This window comes from Rhopalosiphum padi, chromosome 2 (genome assembly GCF_020882245.1).
Source record: "Rhopalosiphum padi isolate XX-2018 chromosome 2, ASM2088224v1, whole genome shotgun sequence".
Lineage (NCBI taxonomy): Eukaryota > Metazoa > Arthropoda > Insecta > Hemiptera > Aphididae > Rhopalosiphum > Rhopalosiphum padi.
Genome location: NC_083598.1, coordinates 6,704,525 through 6,722,901, shown reverse-complemented (window position 1 = coordinate 6,722,901; position 18,377 = coordinate 6,704,525). Strand labels below are relative to the sequence as shown.

General features: G+C 28.7%; 1 protein-coding gene across 3 annotated transcripts in view; it reads left to right on the top strand.

The window, feature by feature from the left end:
- Positions 1 to 18,377, top strand: part of LOC132919425 (monocarboxylate transporter 10) — a 329,301-nt gene that overhangs the window by 160,866 nt on the left and 150,058 nt on the right. Inside the window, exons 1-2 of one of the 3 annotated variants that reach the window (XM_060981016.1) lie at positions 4,697 to 5,108; positions 12,766 to 13,211. The exons of the other annotated variants lie outside the window; for them this stretch is intronic. Of the exons in view, the coding sequence (XP_060836999.1) occupies positions 5,074 to 5,108; positions 12,766 to 13,211 (481 nt within the window). The 5' untranslated portion in view covers positions 4,697 to 5,073. Of the gene's footprint in view, positions 1 to 4,696; positions 5,109 to 12,765; positions 13,212 to 18,377 lie in introns of those variants that run through there. 3 annotated transcript variants of the gene reach the window in all.

Sequence of the window (18,377 nt, the reverse complement as noted above, 5' to 3'; positions counted from 1 at the left end):
AATTATCATGTGAACACATTTTTATAATCTACATGAGCAAAACAGATAATTAACTAAAAAAATAATGTGTGTATTGAGTTGTTGATATTTTATTATCAAATTATCATTATTTAAATGAGCGAAGGTAAAACGTGTATAATTTAAATAAAATGAAATATTTGTAATCATTGAAATACAATGAACAAGGAAACTTTTAATGAGTAAAATACATCACTCGATAATTTTAGTTTTAAAAATATGTATGTTTATTTTAATATATTAAATATTTATTTTAAAGATAAATTACATTTATTTAACAGATGCATTTTGTATTATTGACAAATCTTAGTTGGCGTGTTGCTTACCTGATAAAATGTATACTGTATGATATAAATATAAACTAAATATACCTATACTGGCTATACTAATAACTAATACATATATATTCAATGTTGCACTGATATTAATATTTTATAATGTACGTATCATATACATAAAAATAATATAAATAAATCATTCATATTACAAGGTGCTAATATTTTTAAGTACTTACATATTTTTTTATAAATATTATAAATTATAAATAATCATTATTATTTCAAATTACAAATAATATTAACTTATGTTAATATTTTATAAAATTATAACCTATTTTTTATTGATATTGTATGTTTAGTACTTTTGTACGATTTATATAGTTCTAAAAAATATAATATCTATAGAATGAAACACAGACTTAATATATTATCTAACTAAACATATTATTAGTAGTTCAGTAGCATAATAACTAGAACTTTAGCGTCATTGAAGTGGCCTGTTTGGCTGTTAATCGCGGGATCAGATGAAGCAATCGTAATATAAAGGTGTATATCGATGTCTCTATAGGATTTTCTACAATACGCATTATTTTTCTCGACAACGAGTAACAATGTTTATCAAACTTTCGAAAACAATTATTTTTATATTTTTATGTTGAATTCTAAAATGTGCTGTGGAAAATCATGCGTATGCCAACACGTGGAACTTGTACACGCAATACGATACTCAAATACCATACGAGATTCCTTAGCTACCTATGCCGCCTTGCTACCTATGATTCTGTGCTATAAAATGTGTTTTGTATTAAATTAATTTCAAAAATCACATTTTTTCTCACAGCGATGGTTCTAAGAATTATCACCGTATTGACTGTGGTCTGTGGTCTACGAATTCCCGTGCCGTATATATAATAGCATAGTATTGTTATAAGTGTTATAAATTTATGAAGACAATGAATACATTGATAAAAAAGAGTAGTTTTCTATTTATGGTTTCTCAAAACTTACCACTGATGAAAGACTTGACCAACCCTATCTATGGAGAAACGGCCGTTGTCGATTGGTTCCTGAATCTATTACACGTAATACAAAATGTAGGTAACTAAATATTTTGATTAATTGTGGCAGATATCCGCTCAATATTTTCTGCGGCTTATTTATTTTTATTAGAAATAAAACTTTTAATTTTTAGGTCATTAACAGTCTATGCATTTACAATACAAGTTATTTTAATTTAACTAAATGTATATTAACTTTTTTAAGTATTGCGATTTAATGAAGATATAGTTTCAATGGTAATATTATAATATTATATTTTGGTATCAATGAAAATGTATAGGTTTTTCAAGTTTCAACGTCTTGGTTGAACTATATTGAAGGGGCCATTGACAAGCTGCTGTAGGCTTCGATAACCTAACCTTTTTATTTTTATTATTTTTAACTCATGTACATAAACTACACACATTTGAATTATTGATATTAAGCTACACGTTTTAATTTCTGCTCTTCTTGTCGGTGTGTGTTAGGATAAAATACGCTTACGTTCTATTATTTACAAATTATTATAATTTATCGGTTGGAATGAGTCAGCAATTAACTTAGTAGATACTGTCGAGATCGAAATTAATTGAAAACAACATTTGGATTACGTTTTCACTAATTTGTGTTCTTAGTGTTCCTACCTAAATCTATAGCAATGAGATATAAATAGTAAAAGACAATATTATCTAGTTATCTCCGAATCACCAGAGGATGACTATATAGACATATAGTAATTACTATAATTGGGTACTGAACGTCAACCATAAAAAGTCAGCAAAAACCAATATTATTTGTAGGCTAGAATATTAAAAAAAAAAACAAACTAATAGTGTATTCGGAATGTTGATCTATTTTAATTCTAAATGGTCAATTATGGAATTAAATATTTATGGAAATATATACAACGTTAGTTCATCTACATTTTATTATAATGATATGTGCATGTGCAATGTATGTTTGAAAAGAAAAATAAGTAATAATATAAGTCTAAAAAAAATTAATTAAAAATAAATAAATAGAAACTTGAAAACGTATTATGCTTATTGCTTATTGAATATTTTGTAATACATATTGGCATATAATATATTCTACATGTGCATGTGCGTGTGTGTGTATACTAATGTTCAGTTGTTAATTTAGGATTTGTAAAATGTCGGTTATCTGTAAAGTTTATTTTTTAAAATATTGTTTATTCTCAATTTAGATTAATAGTTTGATACAAAATGAATAAATCATTTTTTTTAAATTAATATTTATCATCCTAATTTACGAATAAGTCCAAAACCAGATGTCTATACGTTTAATAATCTCTTATATTATTTATAAGAATAATTAATTATTATAGGTATAAAAATTAAAATATTGAATTTATTTTTAGTTTGTTAGGATTTCGGAGTGATAAAATGAGGTCATAGAAATTTTTAATAATACTATGATGATAAACGTTAAAATATAAACGCTTCAATCGATAGTTAAGCTGATTTCTTGATTAACAAAATAAATGACAAAGTGTGCATGAATATTAAATGGTTAAACAAATATCGCATTTATTATATGATTGGATACAATGTAGATAGAACTACAAAATAGACAATATTGTTAATTTATGATAATTTTACTATGAAATGGATCAAGTATTGCCTACCGGTTTACTAATTTACTATATTAGCAAGTTTTGCTTTTCAACATGCCCTAATGGCGTAAATCAAAATAAAACACACTGGTCACTGACACATTTTGATACATGATATATATTATGTATTCATCGTATCTACATTTATATCAAATAAAGCAATACGAGTATATCAGTGGATTTATAAACAATATTTTACACGTTGTTGGCAAGACATGTTCGATAATATGTACATAATATATGACATAAATCACGAGTAATAAATGAGACAATTCGTATTGTATATAAAGTAAAAATATTCAATACACATACGATTTATATTTTAATAATAAAAGTTTAAAAGGTATTACTTAACATAGGTAATTATGTCAGTAAAAATACACTTTATTGTTAGGAATACGTGGAAAATCCTTTTTTTTTGTAATCATTTTTATAGTCTGTATTTGGTAAAAATTTTAGTATCTACTGAAAGCTTGAGAATCAATTTACGTAAGCAATTTATTGATTTAAAAGTGAAATATTGTTAAACAACGGATACATTTTACGGTTATGAGAATTCGTACCATGTAATTAAAATTTTTATTTTTTGAATTGTGAAGGGAGTAAGTGTAGTATAACCCTATACCTAAAACACTAATAGTTATAATTTTTTTTTAAACTTAAAATAAAGTATACCTACATTCATAATTTAATATTCACATTGATAAATGTTTAAATTATTGTGATGTTATACGAGGGGCGTTTATATCGGACGTATAGACAGAGGGAAGCTATTAAAATTATTTTTTAAATATTGAACGTTACATCGCTACTTACATAGTAGGTGATTTTTGTTTTGTAAAAAATATGACTACATTAATTATTTCGTAACAGATTTGTTAATATATAACATGTTATATCTCGTAAGTATTTTGTTTATTATCACCACATTAGAAGTAAACTGTGTTTACTCAACTAACTTAGAAATAATTAGTCTAAATCTAAATCTTTGGTATAATAAACAAATTATAAAAACACGATATTATGAACATCTATATTCGTATATTCGTAATTCACGGGGTCTTATCTTATTAATAAATAATAATATATCACTCTCTACCGACCTAATATTTGTGCAACTGATTAGTTCTGTTCGAAAATACATCAGCGAATACGCTAATTATACTTAGAATTTATGCGTTATATTATTACAAGAATTGTTCCATTCGGGGACACACCGACGTATTTTTGGAGAAAAGCGAAAACGATGACGACGTTTTCGAAGAAAATAATAATATGATTTCGGCAAAATAAAACCCATTACCGCGTACGATAAAAAAGAACCGGCCACGAAACCGAAATAATAAACCGTATACTTATAGGTAGTTATAGGTGTACCAACCTCAATGTGTGTGTGTGTGTATATATATATATGTATTACAATAACGACCATAATGATAATGTTAATAATACGGTTTTTACGATAGCATGGAGGACGATGCATAAGACGAGTGCACATTTCCGACGGGCGAGACGGTCCGGGGTGCGGTGTATTAATTCGGTTTGCGAACACCGACCGTCGACGGGTTGGCGGGGAAACGAGAGAGGTATTATAGAGAACGAAAAATAGGCGGAAGACTACAATAATAATATTACGAAACTTCGGGTTCGGTATAGTATTATGCTCACAAGTTCGGTAACCGCTTCGTCGGCGTTCGTGAACGCGTCGGCGGCGGGACACGTGCTCCGGCGGTCGCGCGACATTGGCGCGGTGTGCGTGTACGAAATCGTGTGGCGAACGCAGCAACAAGCTCTGCCGCGCACCGGACAGTCGTCTGTCGGCATCGTTGGCGCGCGTACACGTCGCCGTCCAAGCATCCCGTGGTCCACGACCGTTGCGTTCCGATCCGTTTCGTCGTCAGTGTCAGTGGTGAATACGCGTGACAGTGTCTGTTCGCGACCCTCCGTCACCCATATTACCTCACGCAGCCCCTTTTCGTCATTCGCGTACGCTTGTCGTTTCCGGTTCCGGCTGCGGCCGATCGCGCCCATGTGATATGCCCGGTTTGCGTCGTCATCATCATCATCATCATCATCGTCATCGGTATCATCGAACCCGGCAGAATGATGGGCATCGGCGGCGACGATGACTCCAGCAGGTCGGTAACACTCGCGCGTTATTCACTGATCATATTCTTTTTCTTCTCCTTTTTATTAATAATACTATAAACACGATAATATTTTCAACCTATTTGATACCTATACCACTAAAACATATACCACGCGTAGTGATACCGGACAGAATCGCGGTAACTGCAATATACCAACAGCAGTGGTATATAAAATATAATTGTTTATTATATTATATAGATTTATCGTACGGTCGGAATTTTGTTTTTACAATCAACATTTTTCGATTTAAGTAATGCATGAAACTTTTGGGCGTCGTCTGTTTGAGCACGGGAATTCTTTTTACCTTTCAATATCTATAGGTCACTTGAGCGTAGATTGGTGTAGGACAAGAATTGTTTTGTAAAAGAAAAAAATTCAAATATTAAGTGGATCATTTTTTTCAATAATTTCTGTGTATAAATTTTAAAAGATTTTTAAATTAATTTATTAATAATAACATGTATAATTTATTTAATAGTTTTTATTCATAATAAAATTAACATTTTTTCTGTATCAAAGACTTAGGTATTATTATTATTTTACTTCTATTACGAACTAAATAATGAGTTCCTTTATACTTAGTACTTATGAACATAAGCAGCTGTAATGACAATGGAAATGTTTAAACTAAACTTAGATACCAAACAAATTATATACATGTACAATATGTAAATATTATTTCACAGTGTAAATAACCATATGAATGTAAACAATACACGTACTGAAAATTAAGTACTACACTAATGTGAACTTTTTAAATTCTTTTGGCCTGTGGAAATTATCTACCTGGATAAAACAATTACCAGGCATGCTCAAGATTTACACGATTTATCAACTTCAAAAACGCTCAAACATTCGACCCCCGATCATCTAATATTTGTAGCATTTTTCGTTTCTTTATTAATGTGTATAATGTTTTCTTCTGTCCGGTGTCGTACTGCATTAACCCCATACGCGATTTCGTATCTTCACCGCAGGTACTCATGAATCGTTCTCACCGTTTGGAAATCGTCCGCTTTGTTCCATCCGTAGGCAATAAAATGGTCGTTCATCGTCATATTCTTTCTCTGCTGATCATATTATTATAGCTTACTGTGTACTAATTCATCAAACGTGCGAGTTTGTATTGCAGTCATTCTCCTTGAAAAATCGAAAAAAAAAGCGAAATCGTATAATTACTGAATTTATAATTTGTATTATATTAAGATACTTACCATCTTTTAAGTTATAATAATGCGGTTATGAATTAATAGATTTTACAAATACTATGTATACCATCTGTAAAAAACAAAAATGCCAGTACCTACTGAAATTATTAGTGATGAAATTTTTCACGGAAATTGTCTCACTTATAAAACATATTTTATACCTTGCACGAAGGTTAGGATAGGTAAAAATGTAAAGATAGTATTGAAAATTAAATTAATATTATCCACTGCACTTACAGCCTACTAATACTGCATCCAAAAGTTTCGAATTATATACCACCTTGTTTTAATATATACAATATATATTTTTATAAAATCATGTATTGTACATTAACCTGGAGATAAATTCAAATTGTAATCAAATATCTATAATACTAATGCAGTTGAATTTATTACGGTGCCAAAACCCTTTTTAAAAACAATATAAAAGGTCAGATGGTTTTTTAGATGCAAAGTATAAATACTTGTATAATGGCGTATAGTGTATATTTTTAAAATTTGAAATATTTTGTTGATATAATTTTCATGATTATATGTGTAATGCAAACGAATTTAACTATATTGTAACAAAAACATATTGGCGTGATGATTTTCATCGAATACCGCTTTTAAATTCATCTTATAATTCAAATAGGTACAGGAATAAATCTACATCAAACATGGTCAATTTGAACCAATGGATCTATTGTTTTTGTTGTGAATGCAATATAAACACTAATTTAGTTTATTTCATTTTTTTTTTTTGGTTTTAATTGTTTAAACAATTCTATGTTTAAGGTCTCAAAGTAAAAACCAAAAAAAGCTTTTTAATTTGTGTTTGAGTTTCTAGGATTTTTCAAAAATATATTTACATTTAAAATTACTTTCTTCTTTTTCAAAATAAATATGAAAAAAATGCTTAGTTAAAACAATATTAATATAATATAATTATACAATATAATACAATTTAATGTACCGTTCGCAATAACAAAACTGAGTTTTTCATTTTAAAATATAGTAGTCACGACGTTAATATAAAGGCGCTGTGTAAAAATGAAAATCTGTTTATTCAGGTAACAGAATACATTTCTTTGGTATAAAAAACTATTGATAACTGATAAGTAATAACAAATATCATACTTGATATATGTTTAAATGTCGTTGTCCAAATTATATCAAATAGTGTATATATATATATAAGGCTGCTCATAATATGTTTTGAAAAAATTGCAATATCACAGTGTCCGTCCGACGACATTCATTAATAAAAACAAGGTCAATATATTATGTGGTGGTCATAAAATATGGATAAGATCGAATAGACGCTTATAACGGGTTTAATACGTGATCTATGCTTCAGATGGATCATTGAGTAACGGTGCCCTAAGTCGCTTTCTATACACATAAATGTATGTATGTATGTATATATGTATGTATGTATGTATGTATGTATGTATGTATGTATGTATATATGTATGTATGTATGTATGTATGTATGTATGTATGTACACTGGCTTGTCACACTACTACATTACATTCAGTTTATATAAATATATATATATAATTCATGTATTCAATTTCGTTATGTACAAAATGCAATAAGATCTATGTGCTATGCAAATTACCAAGACTTGTTGACGAAAAAATACGTCGGTTAGGTTTGATACAGATTTTTGCGAAAAATAAAAATAATAATAATTTGTTAGCTTTAAGAATAAACTTTATATAACATTGTATGTGTTATACACAGAAAACGAAAGTGAAAAAAACGTTTTTACCAATTTGATATAAATGTCGTCTTTTATATTTTAAAATTTAATAGAAAGTTATTTTTAACTAGTACTTTTTGTCGAATAATTTAGTAACAATACACCTAATAAAATAATTTTGGACTATTAATTCGTGGAGCATTAAGATAATTACTTTGTATTGGTGCTTTTCCAATTAAAAATTATTTTATTTATTAAACTGTATATTATTGATTATGCATAAAAACAAATTTTATTTTATCTTTAAGTTGATCTGAACAGTGTACACAGATTCGAATTAAAGTTTCTTCAATTTTAAAAAAATATTAAATTTGATAGAATACCTGATTATTTAATAATATTATATTTTCAATTCTTGTCCACCTATTTTAATCATTCAGCTATTTAATAATTTGATTTAGCTTTACTGAAGTAAATAAATTTAAAATCTACCATATTATTATGTAAAATATATATTGTATATTATAATATAATATAGTTTATATAATAGAGATCAATGACGAAATAATGAAGTCGACCAGTAATAAATGCAACATCAAATAAAATATAGGTCGGTATACGTAAATGATTTGTAACTTCTCGTGTTAATGATTTCTATACATATTCATATTGTATTTTATGAATACAATTACTATAAACATAGATGAACAATGAAGTTTTAGAAAAAAAATTGAAATAATTTCGTTTTTATATGTATACAACTTTATATCGAGTTATAATCGCTTATTCGACAAATTTGCTTTGACTGTATGATATTGTAATCTATATTAATTGATGCCTCTGTGCGTGTGGTACGTATATATTAAATTATAATATGTATCACCACGCATAACTTGCATGAAAATAATTAAAAATTCAAGCAAATTCGCGATCACATAAGTAAAAGAAAACATAATTTGATTAGTTACCCGAACCTGAGAGTTCTCGCGGCGGTATCCAATCGATAAATCATCGTTACAGAAATGGTGTATCCACAGTTACAAGATAAACTTGAATATTATGTATGCTCAGGCATGATTTACAAACGATACAGTAGATAGTTTTGTTCGGTAACGTTTTTGGTGCGTACATCACTTATGCAGAAGTCGCATTTTTTTCGTATTATATATTATTGACGTCCGATTTTGGCAACTAAATCATTAGGTATAGCGAGATCCGTCTCATAAGCGTGTTCTTCAAGTATTAATTCGATAAATCATGAGAGAGAGAGAGAGAAATATGAATATAGAATTTTTTATGTAAACTCACTTGTATCACAACGCTCCCGGCCACGTTAGACAGAACAGTATTTGACTGAAAGTGTATTTATAAGTTCCAATTTCGGCGTATGCGTTCGGTCGTTCAGCTCTCGTCGATGGTTAAAATTCGAGCTGAATATTATTATTGTGTTTTCTCCTTTCTGCTGCCGTTTTGTATTACAGTTGTGTAAGACGTGAGTAGGAACGCGACATTTATCTTACGTATTGTATTCAACTGTAGCATCAGTAAATACAATATGTAATTTTCATCCTCAACACGTACGTAAAAATGGTAAATAATACAATAATAACAATACCTCAATGATGTTGACGGTGATATAAGATTGTTGATTGATAATGATATTAAAAAAATATATATACTTATATATTTTATTTGTATATACTATATATATATATCGATATTGGGGTGAAAAAGAAAGAAATTGGTCGAAAAAAATTATTATAACCACGGTATATAATAGTTTTTGTCCCGTGACGTCGCCAAAGAGTCTTTGAATTTTTCGAATAATCTATATGTGTTCACTAGGGCGTGTAAAGTAAAGAAAATGCACTTTCATAAATGAAATACAAGACATTATAGACATTGTTATACAATATACTAACTTACCTTAGGTATAGATGGTAAACGTAAAATTAAATTATAATTTGTCACGCTTGGGTGTATTTTTTTAAACATTAGAATCCTTTGATTTTTGGTATACTCCTTAATTTGATATCAAATTGTTTATTATTGATCAACATACGAGTTGCTGATTTTTGTTATAATACTTATTAATTATAATTAATAATTATTATAAATTGTATATTTTTGCAGTGATCAATAGATTTTAACCATATTTAATAGACATTTTATTTTATAAATAATTACTGTAATGTACTTATTATATTATATGCCTATATATATTTATAAAAAAGTTTCTTTGAAATATTTCCAATAATTATAGTGTTAATAATAAATTATTCCAAAAATTATTCCTAAGAGTCTTAACGGTTTTTAATAAAGTCGAAGCAAATTACCTTTGTATGATTGTAGATAGATATAATTTACTACAAAATTAATACTTATACTCGTAAAATCAGGAATACTTAGTTTTAAAATTCATTTTTTATGGTTACAAACTACTCAAGACAAACTAAACTTGACTACATAATACATATTATTATGTAAAACAAAACAAAAAAAAAGATAGTTGAGTGTTTTGTTTTTGTATTATAATCACGGTTTCGGTATTTCCGGGTACGAGGATTCTATACCTATCAACTAAGATATTTACATTATAAACTGGGTATAAGTATACTTAGATATATTATAAAGTAGAAAAACATAATATGTCTTTTAATAAAATTAAAAGCGTAAGAGGTTTGAATAGAACAATCTATTAACTCCTTATTTACTTTATCGTAGTTATCGTACTTATATAAAATTGGTTTTTATACGTCCAAAATCATAATATTAATAGGGCTTTAAAAATATATATAAGAATTCCAAAATAGATTCTTACTTACATTATTTTTATGTCATAAAAATTTGAATATTCAACAAAAATCCTATTAAGTTATTTCATTACTTCAGATGAGTTGTTTCTATAACAACAGGAAATACAAAATGTATACATATGTTTAACGATCCTAAGATGAAGTTTGAATGAAAATATGGATTTCGCATAATTTTAAACGAATTAAATGAAAACTATTAACATTCATAACGAGGTTACTGATAAATAATTACGTGGAAATCAATAAAATGAATAAATAAATCTTTCGGTGTACTCAGTACACATATTATATTTTATTACTGTTGCTAATTTTTTTCGTCCTGTCGATATTAATCGACAAAACTTAGATGATTGTTATCTTAAATCATAATTATTGAGCCTTGATAACACATGCAGATACCAAGATGGTAGTATAGCAACGAGTGGTAAAATTCAAAATGAGATAAATATTGATGACAAAAATAGGGAATTTGTACATATTATATAATTTATGACAAGGTTTACGTTTAAAAGGTTTAGGTAACTCTAATACATTTTATCGCTGGTCAGCGGCAATCAAATTTGGCCACTATAAATCGTGACTCCGTCTCCTTTTCTGTATTGTATTCGATCATATATGGCGCCAACTCCAATATTTTACCACATCTTCCGCAGACGAATGATTTCAGTCAACGGTTTATCGGTTTAAATTATGTTCCGATAACTTTTTAATATCAAATATTTGGTCAGAAGAGTATAGTATAATATTAACTTCATCTAGCGAACACACCGTTCATATATTGTTATATATGACCTTATCGTTTCAGCTGACACATTTTTCTCGAAGGCTGAGTCCATTCAGTTTAATAGACCTATATAATATGACGCACACATCCGGAGCACACAGACAGACATGATATAAAATAAACCACTCGATCGGTGACTTTTGATAAGACGTATAGTTATACTGATCGGTTGTTGCACGTTCGAAACGTGCAGTGTACCACCATCAGCCGATACCATAAATCATCTCGACTTTTGTGATTCGTTGAAGTATATTATTAAATTATATAATTATAATTATAATAATAATAATAAAATTGGTCCCGTGTATCATGATTTTTTGAAATCGCTCCAATATTCGTTCAAAATAGTTGCGCAGGTGGCTTCGTTTACAGGGCAGCAGCGTCTAGTGATAGTGATCTGTTTAATAAAATATATAATTTAAGACATTGTCATATGATAGAAGTAGACGGTTTCTAAACGATGGTGAACGATAAAAAATGAATAAAAAAACAACTTACCTTATCTTAGATATGTACTCGTATAATCGTATAGGTGTTTAATTGACGTGCGCCGAGTGACTTTTTTTTTGACAAATATTTTGTTAAGGTTTTTGGTTTTTATTCTCCATATCTGGATATATTTAGGTATTCAAAGTCAAACGTAGAAATAGAAAAACAAAAATTCTGATACATTTATATAAATCTTACTATGCGTATTTTTATTTATTTCTTTTTATACCTGTTTAATTTCAATAATAATAATAATAAATACAAAATAGAAAGTCGAATCAACTATAAAAATAAATACAAAAAGATACGACATTGTTATAATAAATATGGGTTTTAAGTTAACTTTGGTGTTTTAAAAAAAAAAATCAAAATTTATGATTATGAACATTTTGAGTTCCGGTTAACAAAATAAAAAATCAGAAAATTCTAGAAAAACAGAAAAATAAATCAAAATACATTTTGGACTATGTAGGGGATTGGTAGGAAATAGCGCGTAAGTTATATTATATAAATTAAAATATAGTTTCCTAAAGATGGATAGAAGAAAAAAGTCACTCGTCATTGCGTGGTTTGTTGAATGACTGCCGTTGTGTTCAAATGAATATGTCTGTATTTTTTTTTTACGTTATTTTGTGCCTGGGGACGCGTATCTATTGCAGCGGAGTTGTGGTGAGTGTTGGCGGTGGTGTCATTATCGGGAGTATTGGCTGCAACGGAGGACCCGGTCTTTTCCGGTCCAGAAGCCTACCACACCTGTTGGGCAACGACTCGGGCGTGGGCGGCAGCTTCAGTGACGGTGTCGGTGGTAGTGGTTTTCCGGAAGGTGGTGTTGGCGGCACCGGAAGCGGCTTCCACGGCGTTGGAGGTGGTGCGCCATTGCCTGGCCATTGCAGCAAGTCGCAGCCCGCCGGCCTATCCGGACTCGGTGACATCCGTCAACTGGTTACGCTTAAGCAGCACTATTATCCCGAAGGTGGATGGGGCTGGGTGGTGGCCGCTGTGGCTGTGACCGCGCATCTGCTCACTCACGGACTCCATCTCGCATCCGGTGTATTTATCCAGGAGTTGGTGCACAAGTTTGGGCCCGGCACCGTGGTACCTGCAGGTACTGTATATACCACTCACATACCTATAATTATTATTTAGAGCTCTAAATGAAGTATTTAACGTTATGCTGCATAAAATATCATACTGGAAGTTTGGAATTATTTCCAATCCTACTCAAATTGACTCCATTGGTTGTTTTTTTAACATATTTATGTTTTTGCACAGATATTTTAATTTTCTGATAATAACTGATTTTGGGTAACGCTAAATCTATAACTTATTATGTTTTACTTTACCCGTTATTACTTTACAGTTAATATAGTAATACTTCATAATAAATAACAGTATATTATATGTTTTGTTTAACTGAAGATTTTAGGTATCTAACCCAACTTTAGATAGTTAAATTGAAAAATCTTGGCGAAAAACCCAAAAACATTTAAAGGAGAGAAACACATTTAAGTGGGAAATATTGAGTTTTTTTTTATTAATATGATCTTTGTCTCCTGATTTCAAAATTATTCACTCGAACTGCCTCTCACATTAGGTATTTGAACTTTTAGTACTCAAACGGAATCTTAAGATAAATATAATATATTGATGATTTGAATTTTATTTTTCATTAGTTATTTATTTCATGATTGAGGAAAACTTGTTACCTTATTTTATTTTAATCGTTATGCATATAAACTAAAGTTAAAGTTTTATTATGCTTAAAATTATAGAGTGAATGCCATGGGTTATTAAATAAGCTGAAAATGTATTTGTACATATCTATTGTTTTACGTCAACTGTTAATAGATTTTAAAAACACAATTTGAATGTACTAATATATTCGAAAAACGTTGATACTTATTATTGAACAATAATAAACGTCCACGATATTAACTTATAATATTGGTGGTATTTTGGGTGTACCCAAATAGTGTACACAAAATATCTCCGAAAATACCCGAAGTCGTTTCGAGTAAAAAGAAAGTTACTTACCTTAATTTTGGAAGCTATTTGTGTGTAGTGTATATCACATTACATTATATATCCATGGCTAAAAATGTATGCTTACCAATATATAATACGCGCTGTATGATAAAAAAACGTATTTAAATGTAATTAAAATAATATATGCTGCCAAAAATTATTTGAGTAGAACTTTTTTAACCATTAACAAAAATTATTTACAAAATAAGATATTCGTGTAATTGTATTAAAATAATACGGTATAAGAGATATTGTTGATGATGGTGTATATATCTGTGGCTGAAGTGCCGTGATTTTAAATTAGAACAACAGAAAAACTCTCCCCCAAAAGGAATAGTATATAATTGTGAGGCCGACTTATCTGGGGTGGAAAATCGTATGCCAACACGTTATTATGATCATGGCTTTCGTGCGAGGAATGAATGGCTGCAGGTAACCATTTTGGTTTGTCATGCCACCTGCAGTGGCGACCACTGATATAATTTTGCATTCGACTTCTGTACGCGTTTTAAGCCCATCACAGTACAGTAGTTGTGTCATTTGTGTGGTACGCGTCAGTCGTCATTATCATTCCAAACGAAATTCCTATTCGAAAATCGAATAGACGAAGCAGGTATTAGCGCGGTGAAATGGATAATGGCGCGGGGAGTTGCGGGACCGCGACCGAATCGTCGAATCCTCTTTCAGATTAAAGAACCTTACGGGATATTTATCACATTTGATCCTCCGAACGGTTCTTCTAATAACCTCCGCGGGCTCTAACGCTACGTCGCAACGTATCTAAATGACAGAGGATTTTCATTATTCATTGAAACATACAAGAATAGACAGTGTTTCTATCGAAATACATTTTAAATTAAATTATCATCGTATGGTTTTCATTTTTAATTCGATTGTTTTACAATATTTTGTATTTATTCTTAAGCGTGGTTTGCGATTACGTATAATATGGCTCATTGACAAAAGTTTGACCGAAAAAATAATTTACCAATACAGAAATACACTATTAAAAGTTTCTCTAATATAAAAATATTTATCTCCTTATTTTACGAATTTTTACACGAGTATTGTTATAAATTGCTTACATAGAATCGCATTTAGTGAATAAGTAAATTACGTAACCTTTTTAAACAACAGACAAATGAGGTATAGGTTAAGAGGTATTTGTTTAAGTTTAATTCTAAAAAGTCTAGCTATACTTGGATTGTTTAGAAGTTTAGAGTACTATGTAATTTGATTATTCCGAATTGTTATTGCTAAACACAACTAGGTTGATATTATTAAACATTTTGAAATATTTTTACTAAATTTATACCAGTACTACACATATATTATAATCATGTTTTAGAAAAACTAGAATGTTTTTGTGACTTTCTGAACTTTTATTTTACTATAGTTATTGAATTCTGACAAAAAATCTGGGTTACGTAAAATACAGTATGTTAAAAACAACCAATAATTTTGCAAATATTAAATTAATTTCTTAGATGTAATGTTAAGGAAATTTAAATACATTTATATAACTATCAGTACATTTTACTATCATACTGTTATTTTTGGTAAAGTACTTTAAATTATAATAATATTCTATCAACTCATCAAATATGATTAATATGAATATGAATATTTTATTTTTTGATGGTTTGTGTAATAATATTGCGTAATACATAAAAATAATCAAATTTAGTTATTAAATTGATTGGATAACTTAAATAATAATTAAAATTATTAAAATAAGTTAATATTTTTACTATAAATTAGTTTTTAATTGAAAAATCATAATAAAAACTTTATCAAAACAATAAATTATTAGTAGATATAATAATTATTATAATATTTAATATTCTATAATACGTATGTCTGAGAACTAAGTAGTATCAAATTTATATATTCATTAACTGGCAAACATACATTGCATAACAGTTAAAATTATTATTTTATAACTTAATTTACCTTTTGCCTTTTTTTGAAGAAATTCGAACATTGAGTTTTAATTTATTTAAGGCTTCTAAAATATAAATTAGTTATTAAAAAATAGATATAGTATGTAAAAATTATAATGGTACAATAAATATATTTAATTCTCTATTTGTATACAATAATATCTATATAAATCTATTATCAATTATTAAGACATGATTTTAAAACATTTAAAATACCGCTAGTTTATAGTAGGCCTGCTTACTAACAGGATTGGAAATGGAAACAAATTAGTATCAAAATATTTGCATCTTTGTTAGATGATAAACCGAGAGGCAATTCAGGTATAATAAGAGTTACGCAATTTGAGTGACCCTCGGTTGCTTATTTTCTCAATAATAATTGAATACATAGTCTTATTTTTCAAAATATTGACAAAATATCATTTTAACTGCATCTATTGAAATTATTTGTTGAGAAAATAAGTGACTTATGAATCGAATTTTTAGATGTATCTCACATAATTGATGTGTGATTCAGCTGTATAAGACAAAACAAAAATAAAAATAATTTGCATGTTTAATTAATGTTATATAGTCAATAAATTGTATTAAATTTAAATTGTTGCACAATTTAATTACTCGAATAAATTTCAGTTATTTTCTTAATTTATTAATTTGAACGTAGTCAACATATGGAATAGTATTGTAAATTTTAATGCGTTTTTGTTTTAAAAAACTCTAACTATTAGGTCCAACTCATTTATTCTAATAATATATTCATCGATACATTTCTAATAATTATATTTTAGTTGCTATAACTTATGATTAATACTTTATAAATCAGTTTCTTTCTTACAATAATTTATCATAAATAAAAGCAACATGTTTGACGATAAAACTATTATAAAATTCAAACGCATGATGCACTTTGTTGAATACTATTCATAATATTATGTCATATTTTGTTATACTTGTATAGCAAATGTATAACCAGTGATGGTTTCTGCAAATATAATCAAGTATGTGGTTTAACTCTCGTGGTCAAATAATCTACATATTTTATATAGACCGTATATTGATTTCAATTTATCATAATATTAAACTGGTTTCATTTCCAGTTTTCATGGATTTTATTAATTTGTGTTGAAGTTAAACTGTACTTTTTATATTTTATAGACATTAAATAAATATGTATATAGATTTGGATTACGAGGCAAGTAACGTGGCCTAGTTATTGCAGTTATGAGAACATTTTATTGGCTGTTGAAAAATATTTTTCGAAAACAGTTGAAATTCTTATACCAAATATAATATACGATTAATATGCAAATTTATCTTGATTTTTGTTTTGTATATAATATATATATATATTTAAATTTCCATCATTTTATGTTATTTTAAATTTTAATGACACCAAAAATAGTAAATTATAATTTAAAAAATATATATTATAATAGATAATTACAAATGTAAACGTGATAAAACAAATTAGTTGAACAAAATTACTGTCATAATATTATTATAAGGAACATAGCAGAAAGGTTAACGTTAGGAAACGTGTTACGACTTGGTACTTGGTAGGTCAAACAGGTGAATATTATAGTTTTAGTTTTGAAAGAACTGCGTTTCGTGGGCGCAGTGATTCGCTACGTCGGTCGGCCTGTAAACAACTTGAAAGGATCGTAAAACCGAAATATCCTTTTCCAACAGCCAATTAAATATTATCGGCAGTTTTTTTCGTATCTCGTCGAGTTACTAATAAATGCATAATACATTATTAATTATAATATAGACATTAGTTTGATCGTTCTGCGTTGGGCGTACAACAAAATTACCTGTCAAATAATATCACAAGAATTTAACAGTTAAATTATGTGAATCGGAAGGAACAGATTTCTATCGAATTTTTTTATAAAAGCCAATTTTGTTTGTTATTAACAACACACAGTAATCTATTACGTATAGATGGCATAAAATTGTTTGGTCGTCTTGCGAAAACGGAACGGACCATAATGATATATGTATGATCAATAATAACGCTCAATTTATTATTGTATCCGTCTCAAGACGTGCGTCCAAACGAATGTATAAATGGCGCGTTCGTTGTTATTATTTTAATATCAACGTCAGTTAATAAAATGAAAAGCGACGGATGATTTATGCGCTCTCGTGGTGGTCGTTAAGCAACCGGTCCGGCCAAAAAGACAATAACACATACTCCCACTGGCCTTACTGTGCTGCCTGTGTGCGTAATGTATTTACAATTGAAACGGTTTAGGTGTATCCTGGAACAATAGTTTCGAAACCGTCGTCGGCTCCGGCTT